This window comes from Numida meleagris, chromosome 4 (assembly GCF_002078875.1).
Source record: "Numida meleagris isolate 19003 breed g44 Domestic line chromosome 4, NumMel1.0, whole genome shotgun sequence".
Classification (NCBI taxonomy): Eukaryota; Metazoa; Chordata; class Aves; order Galliformes; family Numididae; genus Numida; species Numida meleagris.
Window position 1 is genome coordinate 5,001,747 of NC_034412.1, and position 16,595 is coordinate 5,018,341.

The window sequence follows — 16,595 nt, forward strand, 5'->3', positions numbered from 1 at the left end:
CAGCTCAAGTTTGAGCACTTGAGGATAGAAAGTCATGAAAATTGCAGATTAGTTTCAAAGATCATGGCCAAGGTCATACTATTTCTTTAGCGTCTCAGGCAGCCAAGAGAGCATTCTTTCCACAAAAATCAGGTGCGAGCTCTCAACTGCAGAAGAAAAAGCTGGCTGTGTGTCCAGAGGGGCTGCTTGCTACTGGATTTGTCCATTCTCATGCAGAAAGAAAAGGATTTCTATGCAGATCCAATGGCAATCTGCCAGTTTTAGAGGAAAAGAGAGAAACGGTGGAGTTGCTGTAGGGAACAATGAGGAAAAACAGGCCTTCTGTTTAACCAAAAAGTTAAACGTCACCCAGAAGTGCCTGGATGTCTGGGGTATGGTGGGAACTCTCCCGATCATTTGTCCCTGATGCAGACTGGACTCAAGAGAGGAGCATTTCTTTTTCTATGGGTTCTGAATTTCCTCCATCAAGTGTAGTTCTACGATAGTACAACCCACTCTATGATTCCATGATAAATAGAGTTGAGGCCCCAGAGATGTCTGGTTCAGCCCGGTGGCTCCGCCACCCCTACCCCTGTACCTCCAGAGCAGTTGCAAGCAGTCCAGCTGCCACCGCATAGTTCCTCTGCCTGTAGTGCCTGCTGGCCTCCCGCAGGGCTGCCTGCAGCTGCTCGTCCACCAGTGGCACCGTGCCATCGGTCGCTGCACTCATGGCATCGGCATGGCCATGGTGTGCTGCGGGCACCGCGAACTCGAAGGCGATCTCCTCCTGATCAGCGTAGACCAGCTCCATTTCTACATCCATCAGAGCGTTCAGAGGAATATGGGACACAGCGGCCAGGGTTAAGGGATTGCCAGTTTGTAATTTTGTTGCTGCTTTTTTCCCGGCTTGCTTTTCATTGTTTTCTGATTTCCATTTAGGGCTTGCTCTGCCGACATCATTACTTTGTTTTTCCTCCTTTTTCTCTGCCTCCTTTATTCTCTCCGTGATATTTCCGACTGCTCCATCCCCAAGGTGGTTTTTGACCTCTTGCAGTGTCTCTGGAATATCATTCAATTTGTTTGCTGCTACGCTTGACTCCTTGCTAGCCTGTGTTTGCTGAGAGGCTTCGTTCCGGCCACTCGTGCCTAAGAAATCTTTTTGAAAGTCAGTGCTGCTTTCTGACTCCATAACTTGAGCAAAGAAAGAGCCCTAGGAGAGGATGAAGAAAAGTTAAAAATACTCAAACATCGCAAAGCCAAAAAAGTCTGCAAATACTTTCTCCACTCAGCACGTAGTATGCAGCATTATGAGGAAGCTCTTTGGTACTTAGTCTATGGCATATGAAGCTCACTGTAATTACTGTCTCTGTCCTGCATAAGGGGCGTAGAGGTTTTAGGCATCTTAACTACAGTTGATAGCTCTTTATAATGGATGTTATGTAGAGTAGTGGTGGTGTACTAGTTTGTTATATCTGCAACAAGAAGGGAAAATATGGTTTTTAATCATAAGGACTAAAAGAAAGAGCAAAAACCTATGACTAATTGACTTGTGTTGCATGCTCTAGGGAGCAAAACATCGCTGGGGCCTGGGTTTTGAGAGCCGCTAAGCACAGTCACTGAGGCCAGAGAGGAGTGCTTACAAATTAACACCTTGGCTGTATTCCAAAGGGCACAAGCTCAAAGCAGGATCTCAGCTTCAGCTGCATTTGAGCAAAATTGCCACAGCTGTCCAGAGAGGTGGTAGATGCCCCACTCAAGGTCAGGTTGTATGGGGCTCTGAGCACCTGATTGAGCTGTGGGTGTCCCTGTTCATTGCAGGGGAGTTGAACCAGATGGCCTTTAAGGGTCCCTTCCAACTCAAACAATTCTATGAAAATTCAGATCTGGATTTGGGTTTTGAAGCCATTTCTAGTGCACTGTCTGCACAGAATACTGCCCTGTTGCTGGAGAAGCAGCCCTGCCCCATTAGCAACGCAGGGAGCTGGCAGCGGCCTCAAATTGGTGCACGAGGCAGAACCCAACCCTCTTAACCAGTTCCTGTGCAAAAGGAAAGGTGACAAGCTCTGCACTGTAAACTCATCATCACATTCAATGGAAGTTTTGATTTTCATCTGTCTTAGCAAGGAGGGAGGCACAGGTAATTTTCTTCTTAGTTTCTCCATTAGTAATGAACAGTGTGACTGTAAATAGCTTTAATGACACGCGTCTTTCACTCGTTTGTTGAGCATGAGCACTCCACTTTTAACCTCACGTTATGGTTTAGCAGACCTCCATACGTTTAGCACCAGTTTAATGCGCTTAACTATGGGCACAGAATATACAAGGGGAAGATACATAATATGTGCATTTCTCTTGGTCCATAAAGAGATTTTAAACAGATTTTTAAATAGAGTCTACAGTATTTGTAAAAGCTGCCAGAACATGTCTTGGATGCCATCCGTCAATCTGTACTCTTTGGGGCAATGGGCAGAAATGTACAGGAGAGGGTAAAGAGAAGAGGTGACAGCATTTCAGGCTGTATGAGAAGTTGATACAGAACTGCCTGTGGAGAAACTTATTCCTCCTTCCATGACTGCCAGAGAGGGAGTGAGAGGTGAGGGGATAATTGCGTGATTTAAGGTAATTTCAGAGGACTTTTTCAGCGATGTGCTGAGCAATCACAGCTCCTACCGAGTTCAGTGGGGATGGAAAACCAGTGGCCCTTCTCAGATAGTGCTCTGCACTCGTCAGAATAGAGCTCAAAGGAATCATATTTATAGCAAACTATTTTGAATGGCAGCAGTAAAGCAGCTGGAAAAGGCTAATGTACTTGCATCTGGCAGCAATTTTACCTGTTTGTTAGACACTCAGTCCCTTTTTAAACAAACCACAGCACAGTCCAAAGATTGGAAGCCTCATTTTCCAGCACTGGCTTCAGCACCAAGTAATTTAGGAAATTATGATTTATCTCCACTGTGCAGTGGAGCAGAGATCTTCCAGCCAGCCCCAGGTCTGGCTGAAGGGATGAGCCTGGTAATCTCAGTGCCACGTTGTGCCAACACCACCTTCATATATGGGGCCATGACATTCCTCTGTGGATAGCCCAGGCCCCATAGGGGCAATGCAGGGCTTTTACAGCCTCTAGCATGGGGTATTCACTGGAAAACGAAAATTGAGTACCTGTGTCAGACAGAAGTTGGCAGGAATTTTCCTCTGAGCAGCCATGCCGTGCCATGGAGCCCTTGGGGACAACTAATGGACTCTTCCGTTCACCAAAAAGCTTACAAAGGCAAAGTCCTATATCTGATGGTGGATTTAATATCAATTTGAATGGCAAATTGACTGGACCAAGCTGTCTTAAAAATATCAGAAATTTACCATGCAATAAAAAAAAGAAGAGCATGATCAGTAAAATACATTCCATTAATCACTTTCAGACATTTCTCCATTGGACCAGCGCCTGAGATGAACTTTGTTGAATCGAGTGGATTTATGCTGCTCCTATTGTATTTTTAGGTATTCAAGCTGATTACCATGACTTTGGCTTGTGCGATAGCAACACGTTTTAACTCAGGCAGGCTCACTTTAATCACTGCCACAATATAAAAACACTTCTAGGGAAAAGCTTTTAGAAAATCATTATCTTTGTCAGTTAAGTATTTTCCTTAGACTTTTGTTAAAATGTCTGTTTTTGATTTCAGAAGCGTTCACTGTAAAATGCTCCTAATGAATCACTATGCAGGGGAATATAGAATGACAGTTTAGTGCTGCAGTCAGAAGGAAACTAAACCTGGGAGCTCTCAGGAATGATCCTCCCCCTCAGACCAAGCAGGTCCAACCTTCTGCATATTGAGGGTTAAATCCTGGCCAAGAGACCTCTGTCCATGACCCTACCAGTTCCCACAGCTAAGCGTTTTGTTGGGCCTGCTAGTGAGGAAACCATATCTCTTCAAATGGAGAGGCTTACATGAAAGAAAAAAACAACATAAAAAGAAAAATGTTAAGATCATTTATCTTTTAAAATGTTCTGGTTTTGTCTGTTGTCTTCCCCGTAAAGCTGAGGAAACCTTCTTGGGGAGAATGCCCAGCCTACCAGATAACATAAACTTCCTTATGTGCATGATCTCGTGAACCCTATTGCTTATGCTTTTTGTTCTGTATCTAGTTTGATTCTGCTTTCAACACCTTCTCCTATTATCTCAGATCAGATTAGAGAAGAACCTGCTGATAAATCACACTGGCACTTCTGCTGGCACCGAGTTGTTAAATTCTTTGCCAGTTCTTTGATGAGCCCCTTTTCCTTCTGAATTTAAACTTTGATTTCAACCAAAAAAAGCTTTTGTCCTTAAAGCTGTGAAGTAAAACCTTTCTAAACACTGAAGGCTGCATACAGCAGTATTCCCAAATCTGCATATAGCAAGGCAGAACCGCTGGGCTGCATTCAGCATTGATTTAAATGCAGTGGCAGGAGAGGGGAATTTATTCTCATAGTTCTCCGTGAGAAGGAGGCTGCCTCGAAGCATCTAAGCACCAAATGGTGCAGAGCACAGCTCTGAGGGGCAAGTGGCTCTCCACTTGCAGATTCCGCAGTGCCAATTTGCTGCATCATGCATTTACTTGGTTTGGGGATGGTACAGAAGCTAGGATGCAGGAAGGGAACTTGATGGCTGAGCTCCTTCCTCTGAGCAGGTTTCCTTACACTGACCATTTGATAGCAGCCAAAGGGGATCCATCATCCTCTGGTGCTGAACATCCCATACATGCCTTGCAAATGTGTTTGGCAAATTAGGCACCAGATTTGGAGACCGGAATAATCCCCTCCTTGTCTCTATCAGAACCAGCAGAAACCTCTTGTCATTCTCTTGTTTTGTTTTCACTTTCTCTGCAGCATAATGTATAGGTTGCCTGGTCCAGGGTGGTCATCCTGTACTTCACTGGCTGCCCCAGAAGCTCCAGGTGTTAGCGATCTCAGTATTTCTTCTCTACCTGGGCTAATTCGCCCTCCTAAAGGATGTGTATGACAACTGCCATATTGGTCTACTGCTTAGTGATGAGACTTTTCCAGAAAGTGATAGGAACTGAACTTTTTCATCTGTAATAGAACTTTTCTCCCAGAAGGCCACATGAAATCACAAGATAGTCATCTGCTTACAGTTCATTGCAGTGAAAATGTTGGAAGAGGCAAAACTGCATCTGAAACTACGGAACGTGTGAAAGAAAATTATACCACTGGTACTTGTACAAGTGTTAGCCCACTTCCTCAGTACTGACAGAGAAATAGAGTATACTATAACACCATAACAAAACACATCCAAAGCTCACAACAGATAGGTCATTAGTTGTCCTCCTCTATAATAATTTCACTTAAATTGAATTCCAGATATCCTGATCCATCTCTAAGGTGAGGATGCTCCAGTTTCATCACTTAGAAATGAAGCAAGATTTATCTGTATTAGATTTACAGACTTTCTGAATGAGCATGTGCACTGACAACAGCGATGCTGAGATGTGAGCGGAGATTTTTCCAGTCCATCTTTCAGCAGGATGACTTTTTAAGCACTTCCTTTACTGCTGAATACCACAAAGGCTCAGACAATCTATTGATGACGAAGGTCAGCACCTTCTTAGCAGCCCATAAAGTGAGTCTCTCACAATCAGTTTTCAGACTTTTTAAGATTCTAGCCATTTCTTTAGGCAATGAAGCAACCTAGTTCTTTCATCTTGCTATTTTTATTGTTTGAAAGCCTGAGTCACATCTGATCTTTTTTATTTTTAGTTGTCTTTTGGAAAAAAAAAAGCCTTAATGTATCTTTTTTTTTTGTTCAGTACTCTTATTTCTTTGTGATAGACATAAGTAATGGCTCATTCAGTGCAAAAGCAGAACTCCTTACATTTTTCTTGCTGTGATAAGGGCACACTTGCCATTATTACAGCTGCATTGTCCACATTGCTGCAGTAAAGGTTTTGTCAGCACTTCCACTCCAAACAGTATTTTCACTCACTATATTTAACCTGTTTACAAAAATAATAATAATAAATTGGGCTCTGGGCTGAAATTTGGCAAGGGAAATAGTGTTTTTTGAGAGTAGTTCGCAGGGATTTAACCATATTACTCTAATTGCTCTTTGAGGCTGAAACTCACTTATTAATTGTTTATGTGGTGCTGAGTACAACAGAACGCTAATCTCATTAGGCTATAGACAGAAGAGAAATATTAAACTGTATTAATAATTACTGTTCCCAGCAATCAGACAGCTCGTTCACTAGATGCTCTTATGCAAAGGCTAAGTCTTATCATTTAAAGGCTGATTCCTTCTATTGCTCATAATAGCTTATGTAAGTTAACTGACGTCGAATGTAAAAATGTCAGAAACAGAATGTAAGAAACAAATACTGCGTAAAATACTTAATATGTCTTTAAGAATAATTAACAAAAAAAAAAGATTAAGGACATCTAAATTGAATTACAAGGCAGGAGCACCCAATATGTCAGCAATGGGAGAGGTAAGAGAAAGTAATAGGCAGGGCTGGGAAGTTTCTGCCTCATGGTCTTCTGCATCACGGCATGTGCATTTATTTGGTTCCTTGGCTTAAGCAAGACAGCATGCTTTCCTGCTTTGCTGTCCACCTATAACTGGCATTAAGCACTGCTGGTTTTTTTTCTTTAGTTTTAAGACAGCATCTTAATAGGTTATAGGACTCACTGAAATGGGTTAGCCAGTCTCACGAGAGTTAAACAAAGATCTTAATATTTTCCATTGCTCTGGGGCTTCTTTCCCTCCATGCGCTCTTTAAAATATTATTTTGAAATGTTATATGGGTATCACAGCAGAAGTTAACCGCCAACAATTTTATACAAATGTAGAGATCTCAATTCCCTTTTTTTTGCTATAGAGATGCTCACAGATTTTGTTAACACCTTGCTTGAATAAAATGAGAGCTGTCACAGGACAGTAAGCTAACAACTGCAATTATATCTCAAAATCAAGAAGGAGCCCAAATCTCCAGCAGCATATCTCAGGGCAGCGAGGCAAAGCAAATCTGGAGGAGAAACATCAGTGATCAGCTGACAACCTGGAGGAAGGCAAAGGGGGATGCGATACATTGTGAGGGCTCAGGGTACGTGGTTGGTAACTAGGGTGACTAAGGAAAAATGAAGAGAGCCAAACTGAGGATGTTTTCTGCATGCATTTTTAGGCACTGTGTAACTGTCTTCCTTACACTCCCTCCTGGTGAAATACTTCCTCTGAAAGTGTGGGAGAAAAATACTGAGAAACAAAAGAGACAGCAGGGAGAGCATTTCAACTTGGCGTAATGATGTCATCCTATTAGCACAAAGCCCCACATTGTCAATTAGGAAAAAAAGGTCAGCGCTGTGTCTGACGGGATGTGAAGCCTGGCCAGCCCTCCGCAGTTGGATTCAGCAGCACAGCACTGGGGGAGCAGCATGGCTCATTTTCTTAGCTGAAGGGACACTGGGAAGAAGAGGGAGAGAAAACAGAAATTTTTAAATGGTAGTGGTTTCTCCAGCAGGCTCCTGAAAAGTGGGGTTGTGAGAACAAACAATTCCTCTCTGTGAGGAGCAAGGATGTAAGTGCGTGCCTAAGGTATAAACAGAGCGAGCTTAGGGTAATCCCTAAATGAAAAGGAATGCAAAGATTGGTCCTAGAACTGAGACGTTGTGCTCAGATTTTTTTTGGTACTGCAATATTTCCTAATTCTGTTGGGAAGACAAGAAAGCAATTTTTGAAGAGATTACAAAGCAAACGTCCAAGTGTCCTACTTGCTTTCATTCTGAAGGAGATGAAGAACTATTGATTTTCTGAAAAGATTGCTTTGAAATGGTGGGAGTTGAGTACTTCTAAAGAATGAGTGCAGAGGGCCAAAGTTTGGTTTAGGAGGGTTGCTGCAGACTGTGCTCTGGGCTTGATTAGTTCTGCCAATGTGCTATTAAGAGGTCTGCATCTCAGAGCTGCTCTGGGCAGCCCTGCTTCCAGGACAAGGCAGGAATTCAATGAGAGCTCACAGTGCGGAGAGCACTCTCTTTCACTTCACAAAACAATCACATTCCTATGGGACCAGACACTAGGAAAGCCGGAACCTAAAGGAAACCCATAAACACTTCCATTACCTATTGTGTGGCTCACAGAACTCCACCGCTTCCTCCCATGGTGTTTAATTTGCTAAAGCGTTAGCTGCAGCGAACGAGCTCCTAACTAGGACCACTCCATTTTGATAAAGACAGCTTTGGTAGTGATTCTTCCTTTTGGTTACTCTACCTGTGTAATTAGAACGAACCTGGGAACTTGGCACTGAGCTTCAGAAGCCATTCATTTTACTGGCCCCTTAAACAACAAGGTAACATCTTATTCTTTGCTCTGGTAGTAACACAAAAGCTCCCATACAGCCTTCAACCAAAAGGAGCAGCAAGGAGAAAAGGACAGCATGAGAATGGGAAGAAGAAAAGAAAGAAGAAAAATAAGTCATCAGGCAGGGGACTGAGGTTAAAAATACCATCACATCGAGATACTAAGTGAATTTTCATGGCTTGAGAGGTTGCTTTCCTTCTGAATGTCCTCCCCTCCCACACTGCTCCCTTCCCTGCAGGAGGAATCTCCCCTGGTAGATGTCGTTAACAGGAATTCCTTTTCTCTCAACTTTTATTGTTGTGGCTTTTATTTCTTTTGTACTATTGTTTTTTATGACTGTTGTATCTGTTTTCCAATGTAAGAGCAATAAATGGAAGAAAAAGAGTAAAAACAGAGGAGTACAATCCAGGATGAGGAAACAGTGCAGCAGACAGAGGGTACGGGCAAGTCTCTCCTGTTCTTGCCATGGAGGTGCTCTTGATGCAGAGGTCCATGGAGACCACAGCCTAAATGAGAAATGGGAAAATCTTAAAGAGCAAAAATTAACATTGATCTGTCCCAAAGATTTTAGCAAACCTGAATAGATGGAAGCTGATGATTCGTTTGAACACAACCTGGTGCCTATTAGCAGAAATTCATCCTTGCAGAGAAGACCAGGACAGCACTATACCTCTATTTCTCAGCCAACAAAACGAAGTTGTCTTTTGCCAAGTTAGCTACCGAATTTTTATGACCCCAGCAATGCAATTTGTCTTCAAGCTTCAACTCAAGTGACCCTTAAAGGCAGTATTGGAATTCTTCTGCTTGGGTTATGGAGGCTAATAAAGAGTCTGTTAACCGGTGGGAGGGCACTGAAGCATTCATGCATATGAAATCATATTCATATCTATAACCTGAGATTTGTCTGATGCTATGAAAAGAAATGCAGAATTACTCGTGCTTAATTCTCTGAAACTTTCAGAGCTGTTTCTGGACTCAGATGTCCCTGCAATGAGTGATGGTTAAACAAGCTGTTTGTAAAAACCCAACAAACCAAACAAGGGGAAGTAGAGAGGTTTCTTTCCAAACCAACAAAGCTTTCTATTTACCTGCAACTTGCTGTCTTAACAATTACCGTTCACTGAAGGTAAAGGCTAACCTGAAACCTAGTGCTGGCTTTATTGATGGGGTTGTATAGCAATGAAAACTCCAGGGTGCGCAGGTGAAGAAGAAAGGGAAAAACTTTTCTGGTGGCAATAAGGACTGTTGAAATAGCCAAAGCAGCATCATTAGAGGCTAATCTGCCTTGGACTCTGCTTGATTAAAAATAAGAGACAATCATTTTCTTATGGCTCTGGAATTCAATTGAATAACGCCATCTGTTATATAATACCACTTTGTCATACAGAATGATCTGTATGTTGAAAGCCCTGTTCAGGCATAAACTAATTAATTTTCATGGCAGGACCAGTTGTGTGAAGCGTAGTGCTTCTCCAATGTAAGAGAAGCCGAGGGAGCACAGCAGCTCACAGGGCGAGGCTGAATTTCCCATTAGATATGTAATTAAATACTATGAGCCCCACTGGGAGGCAGAGATATTAAGCAGAGGTATTAAATGAGTTAGCCATAGCAGTGCATGTGTTCCTCCGCGACTCCATATTCAGGGCCCAATGATGGTGGCTATTGCTGGCCCATCCTTTAGACTCCTTGCGAGTGGCACTGCAGTTGCCTTATCCTGATGGCATATCTCCAAGGGGTTTCACTGGAGATACTTAGACCCAGGCAAAATGTAAGGGTCAAAATTTATGATGAAGCACTTGGAGTTTATCTGTCCACCTCCTGGTTTTGCTAGCTGCTTTGGCAACTACTCGAATTATGCTTATTCCATTTCTTGCAGTGCGGAATAATGAATTTTAAATATTCCCAGGCAAAGGAAGCCTGGGAGGAAGGAAAAAGAGAGAGGCAGAAAGATAAAAAAAAATTTTATATGACACCCGGAGAAGCACATGTCAGTAATTGGAGGATTATATTCATTAAAAATGTATTTTAATACTTTCCAAAGTTATCGTTACAAACCTAGAAAATTTAGACCTGGAATTTCTAGAACTTTTTTTAACCCATGCATTACAGCTATGTATTCTACCCCTAACTGCTTTGTAATTTGACACATAATGGTTTAACGGTGGCAGGTGAAGCAAACCCAGTAATGACTGAGAGTGAAAGCGTGCGGAGATGAGAGCTCCTGACAGCAGCGCCTCAATTCTGCGGCTCTGTGCCTCCAATAGAGCTGTGACATAAAAGTTAGCAGGAGAAAAAAGGTTGTGCAAAAGGACTGTCTGAAACAGCTCGGATTAACATTCAAGGCAGCTGTTTTGCTTTGACAGCTTTTAGGCTCTTATTATGGCTTCTGGTTTTAATTTCTTTTAGCTCAGTGTCTTCATTTTTCCAGTGAAAAAAAAAAATTGACTTTTGTGCAATTATTTTAATCTCCGTGGATGTTTATCACTTCTGCTGTATTATTTTTGTCAGTTCAAATGTTAACCTGAAGCGCTACAAGAACAGTAGGGAAATTTTCCTCCCTTCTCTTGATGAACAGAATGGTACGTGGCACAACTTTTACAGGTGCAGATTTCCCATTCAGGACATGGAGGAGAACCTCTCTTCAGCATGCTTTCGTGCAGCTACACAGCTTCATGATGGCCAAGGGAAACACAGTAGCAGTTGTGGGTCACTGGGAAACAAAGCAATCTGATGCAGCAGTTCATTCCGATGTGTTTCTGTTTATCATATTAAGCGTGTGGTTGGTTATAGCCTTTATTTCCTACAAACTGCACCTGGACTGAAGCCAACACCGTCACAGACCAGTGCTGATTCTGTAGTCCCTGCTTTTGTAACCTTTAAGTTACATCACTCTAATGTCTTATTTTATGACCTTCCTGAGAAAATTCCGCAAAGCTCCGATGGATGAAAGGTATGGCAACCTGAATTTTAACTTGCAATAAGGCATTACGTCAGTTGGAAGAACTGTATCTGTTCCCTTTCTTCAGCTGATTTTGAGACGCAGATATCATGGTGTGATATTTGCTGTTAGCTGGGATCTCCTGATGTGTTCTGTTTGCTCCACGATTTTTTGCAGGGCTTTCCAATTGCTGTGTGTCCTGAGTACAGGTAACTTATGGCCACACACCCAAATTGTTGCATTAATAGGCTGCCGCACATGCAGATTTGGATGGTGAATGATGCTTGGCTTCCTTGTATCATCTTTTACTGCTCCTGCCCAGAGGCATAAATGTCACCTTAAATACACAAAGCACAAGGATGCTCTTGCAGACCTGTATCCCTCACTGCAAAGAATCTTTCCTCCTCATTGAAGCTCTTTTTTCCTGGCTGCTAGCAAGCATCTCATTGGTGAACAACCCTGAATTTCTCATTTTGAAAAAGCAGCATTTGCTGCTGTCAGAATGACTCTGGTTTGCAGAAGACAGTAAACTCTGGGTTTTTCATTTAGAGCTCTGACCCTCAGTTAATCCCAGCAAGGCGTCATTGCAGATGAAGCTGGAATTCAGCTAAAAAATAAATGGGAAGAAAAATGAAAGCTAAAGCCAGGGACTTTGAGCAGGGCCTGCTTTGCATGCTGGCTTCCGTGGATTCCTGCTGCAGCTGCTCTTGCAGCTGCATTAGTTCCAACGTCAATCGGAGTGATGCTCTGTAATAGCCTTGTTACAGAGGATCCTAAAATCTTCAGACTTTTTAAAACATTGACATTCTGAAATACCATACTTAAGCCATTTCTCAATGTTTAAATTTAAATGGGCACAATTAGAGTTGATTTTTATTTTGTTTTTCAACTGGTAGTTATTACATTGAGCGAGTCTTCCTTGTGGTCACGGTCATGCAAACACACATGTGCAGCATCTAAATGTGATGGAAGTGAGTAGTCCTACAGAGTTACATAACATCAGATGTACAAACAAGCAGTTACAGGGCTGGGACTTATTCTGTAATGAGGAAATGCAGACTGCAGCAATACAGTTTATACTGAATTTTCACAGAATCACAGAATCATCTGGTCCTACTGCCCTACTGCAATGAACGGGGACGCCCACAGCTCCATCAGGTGTTCAGAGCCCCATACGGCCTGACCATGGGCATCTCCAGAGATGGGGCACCCACCACCACTCTGGGCAACCCGTGCCAGTGCCTCACCACTTTTACTGCAATGAACTTATTCCATTTATCCAAAACGTTTACCTCATACCTGATTTTCTGCGTATTTTTTCAAAACAGCAATGGTACATGGAGTCTCCCCATTGCTGGCCTAACTTACCACTTCCATCCACTGTTACAATCCTCAGTGACTTTGTCAGAGCAAGGATAAACCTATGCAAACACTTTGAAGGACTCATTCTTAGGTCTGTCCAGAGATTGTCCATAAAAGGTTTGTCAGTGATTACATCTGAATAATGTTACCACAGTATTTCATCTATATTTCTTAATTTTGCAAGCTTAGCTATGGATAGCCTGGCAAAGCTACCAACTTGCACAGAAAAAATAAAGATTTTATAAGGAGCAGGCACCACAAAGGGAACATATCTAAGAAAATAATTCATTTATTGGTTCTTAATGTAATGTATTATGGTATTATAATTCCTGTAAATAGTGCAACTACAGAATGAGCAGCATGGCCACCTTGAAATACAGCAGATCTTATCCTGTTTAGCATGCTGTTTACAGCTCACCTTCTAGAAAGTATGCAATTAGATGACAACCTCAATGTTTATTTAAAAATAATGGCGCTGGCCCTTGTGGCTGCAGGAAAAAGCTTGGAAGTATAACTCAAGTATCGTGTAGAGGCTCAGGAAACAAAAGAAAAGAAAGAAAAGCATCTTTGTGAAAAAATAAAAATAATTTCCATTTGGTGAGATGTTCTGGTTGCCTGCCTGAGGATGTTTAATGTTTAAGGTTGGCAATATTGAATGCGAGACGGAAGATTTTATTGTTCGGATACTGTAATAAGAGCAATATTTTTCCCCATTCTAATTATACTTTACATGCATCTTTCTGGTAAGTATGGGCAGGCCATGTGATTTCTGCGCCTCACAGAGCTAATAAGACTTCACTTCTCTTCAGTGGTGCATGGATCAACTTACTAATATTTGTGAAACACAAAGGAATTAGAATGATGAACATCCTATAAATTAATAACCGTATCTCCATTCATTAGCTCAGGAAAGCTCTGTTTTCTTTCAAGAAGTGATTACTGAAAATGCTTTACCATGTATTTTATTAGCAAACAAGATGACATTAAGTGGCAATATGTTAAAATCAGTTGCCTTCCATTCTTTAAACTTTACTGGAAAAAAGTTACATTTTCTTTTCAGATTGTATTTCCCCAAGTATAAAACAGATGCATTTGGATAAATAGATTTGGGACATATGATTAAATTAAATGAAGAAATAGAAACATAATGAAATAAAATCCAAGTCTATGAAAAAAATTCTTTTCACGGGACTGGAGTGGATACCTAATGCTTCTTCTCTTCTTTAGCCTGGTATGAGGATGACAGGTATTATATCATCTTCCAAAGTACCATCTGAGATGCCACTTCTGATCTGAGCGAGAACGAGTGTCTGTTCACGGACAACCAATCTCAAAATCCAGTTAAACGTATTAAATCTATTTCTGTGTTGAGCACAGTGTTTGTGCTTAGTACGTTTATTGCTATCATTAAAATAAAATTAAATGGTGCCATCTGAGATCAGGGTCCTATTATACTAGTACATATTCATTGTACAAGATGCTTTTAAAGAGACCAACCAGAGGAAAGAAATATCCTTAGCAGTAGGGTATTGCATCTCAGAATGTTGAGAGGCCCACTGGAGGAGTGATCTTATGCTTATCAGCACCTGAACACCACTGGTGCACATAATTAAAAAAAGAAACGTTCTAAAACACAAAAGGATTTTGAGTAAGGTCGTTACTCACTTGTCAAGATACTAAAGTGCTGAACAGTCATAAATCAGAGCAACTTGTTGACCTTATCCTCAAAGAAATTCTGCAAATGCTTTTAAAAATGCAGTATAATATAAGTCTCTGCAACGCTTACGTCAAGCAAATAATCCTTATAACTGCAGACCACAAGATAGAGCTGATGGAGAAAGACATGCTGGAGTCATGCTGTCAACCTGGGACACTGCATGGGTTCAAGAGGCATTTCAGAACAGAGTAGGCAATGTCAAACACAGGCATTGGGACTTTCTCAGGGCCCACCTCTCTGTTCAGGCGCTGAGGACTAAAGGATCCCATGACCAGAAGGAGACTGCAACAAAATGTTATTTTGCAGGTAAATGAATAAATTTACTCTCAATCCAGGCTTTTTTCTTTTAATTATTCTTTCAGTAGCTTAAGCCCAAACTCTTCCTCTGCACATTTGCTTCCCCCATCTTGGATTTGGCTTCCTACTTTAGCTATGCTGTTGAGGTGAAACCCAGATGTATGAATTGTTGCATCCTCTCCCTGCTTACTGATCTGTGGCCTCAAAAGTACAGAGTGGAGCAAAACAGTTGTGGGGAAATGTGCATCAGGGCGGAAGAAACAAAAAAGAGAAAGAAAGAAAATGGAAATGCCTAGGGGCTCAGACTGAAGGGACAAGCATCAAAGATGTGAGGAGGGAATAGAGAATTAAGAGAAGAGATAGGAAGGGAAGATGATAAAAGTGTTAAACATAGCTGAGCGATGAGTAGAACTGATGAAACTGAGTTTCCTGGGCCTTTGGAGCTGGGCTATCTGGTGCGTAACGACATGCAAGATTCTGAGCAAAGCTTTCCCAGGTGTCTGGATCATTCATTGTCTCTCTCTTGTGTGATTTTTCCTGGTGTCTACTTGGGGACTTGATGATAATGCAGTTATTTGGAGGCAGCATCCAGGGAGCTCCAGATAAACAATAATTAAGCTTTTTTTTTTTTTTCCTCAAGGAAAATGTTGCAATCTGAACGAAATGGGAATAAAAGGAACTTATAAAGTGGAAGCAAAAATGAAATAGAAAAGGAGAAAGCCCTTCTCCACCTAGATCTTCAAGGAGGACTTTTTTAAACCTAAATGACTAATGGAGATCAGTTAAAAAAAGCTCTGGAGGGAGAGAGACAGAAGAGCAGTTGATACAGGTGCCTACAAAGATCTGTATTGCCAAATGAGCTCCTTGGATAGAGGTGGCTGAGATGCAAAGAGTTTGATGTTAGGTGATGGAAACTGATAAAGGATTTGGGGTAGGTAGGAGAGGAGATGCTCGGAAGAAACTCATTGTAGTCTCTGGAAAGTGCTGAGCCTGGGCTGTAAATTTGAGTGAGGTAAAGAAAGAGAAAAGCAGTTCTCTTGTTAATGTCCACTCCATTAAAAGTGAAGGTAACAGAGGGGGAGATGTGGGTTCCCTCTGTGTCAGCCAGGCACCCTCTCCATTCCCTTGCAATGTATTAATGCCCTGTTATTCTTCAAAGGGAGTAGTTACAGCCAGGTTAACCCAGGCCCCACAAGAATCCCTCCTGTGCTCAGCACAGAAGCAGGCAGCTTTCTCACTTACCAGACAGGTCTCCAGCTGCCATCAACAACTGTATACCAGACGGAATGCGCCAGGGTTCAAAAGACAACATTCCACCCCGGCAACGCTGATGTCCCCACACCTGCCCATGTCTTCACTTCCTAGTGTCCTTAGTATCTCCATTCTCACCACCTGGTGTCCCCTACACCCCCAGCGTTCCTCCCATCCCAACTTCTGGTGTTGCCCATGTCCCAGGAATGCCCATGTGCCCACCACCCTTCATCCCCAGTAACCCCAATGCCTGCCACCGCCTCTCCATCTGCATGGTGAGCCCCCAGGCCTGGACATGTTGCAGTGGGTGACATGTCACATGGATGGCAAATTTGTGCTGGAAATGAGTCCTCCTGGGCTAAGCAGAAAGTTCAGCCCTTCAGCCTTACACTGTTTCTGATGGGTAATGGCAGTATGCTGAGTAACAAATTTCAAGTCCACTATAAACTTCGTTGAGGTTACTAGTATAAACATTCTAGATCTGATCAGTTTAAAAATATATTTTAACCACGTACATCTTAGTATAACAGAAATAGGAAACAATAAGAGAAGTAAATATTGCAAAAGGTGACGTATTCAGCAGGCTTATTATAGACACCATCAGGTTGGCCATATACCTTGATTTAAGTGGAAAAAAAAAGTACTGATGCAGATGGATTGCTCATAAGATGTTTTCAACATTGCTAGTCCAAACAGCATAATT

The 16,595-nt window shown here is 42.0% G+C and overlaps 1 protein-coding gene across 1 annotated transcript in view; it reads right to left on the reverse strand.

Moving 5' to 3' along the window:
• SPATA16 (spermatogenesis associated 16) overlaps positions 1 to 16,259 on the reverse strand; it is an 86,509-nt gene extending 70,250 nt beyond the window's left edge. Inside the window, exons 1-2 of the mRNA XM_021397136.1 lie at positions 15,884 to 16,259; positions 578 to 1,189 (exon numbers count right to left, since the gene is read on the reverse strand). Of these exons, the coding sequence (XP_021252811.1) occupies positions 578 to 1,168 (591 nt within the window). The 5' untranslated portion in view covers positions 1,169 to 1,189; positions 15,884 to 16,259. The remainder of the gene's footprint in view (positions 1 to 577; positions 1,190 to 15,883) is intronic.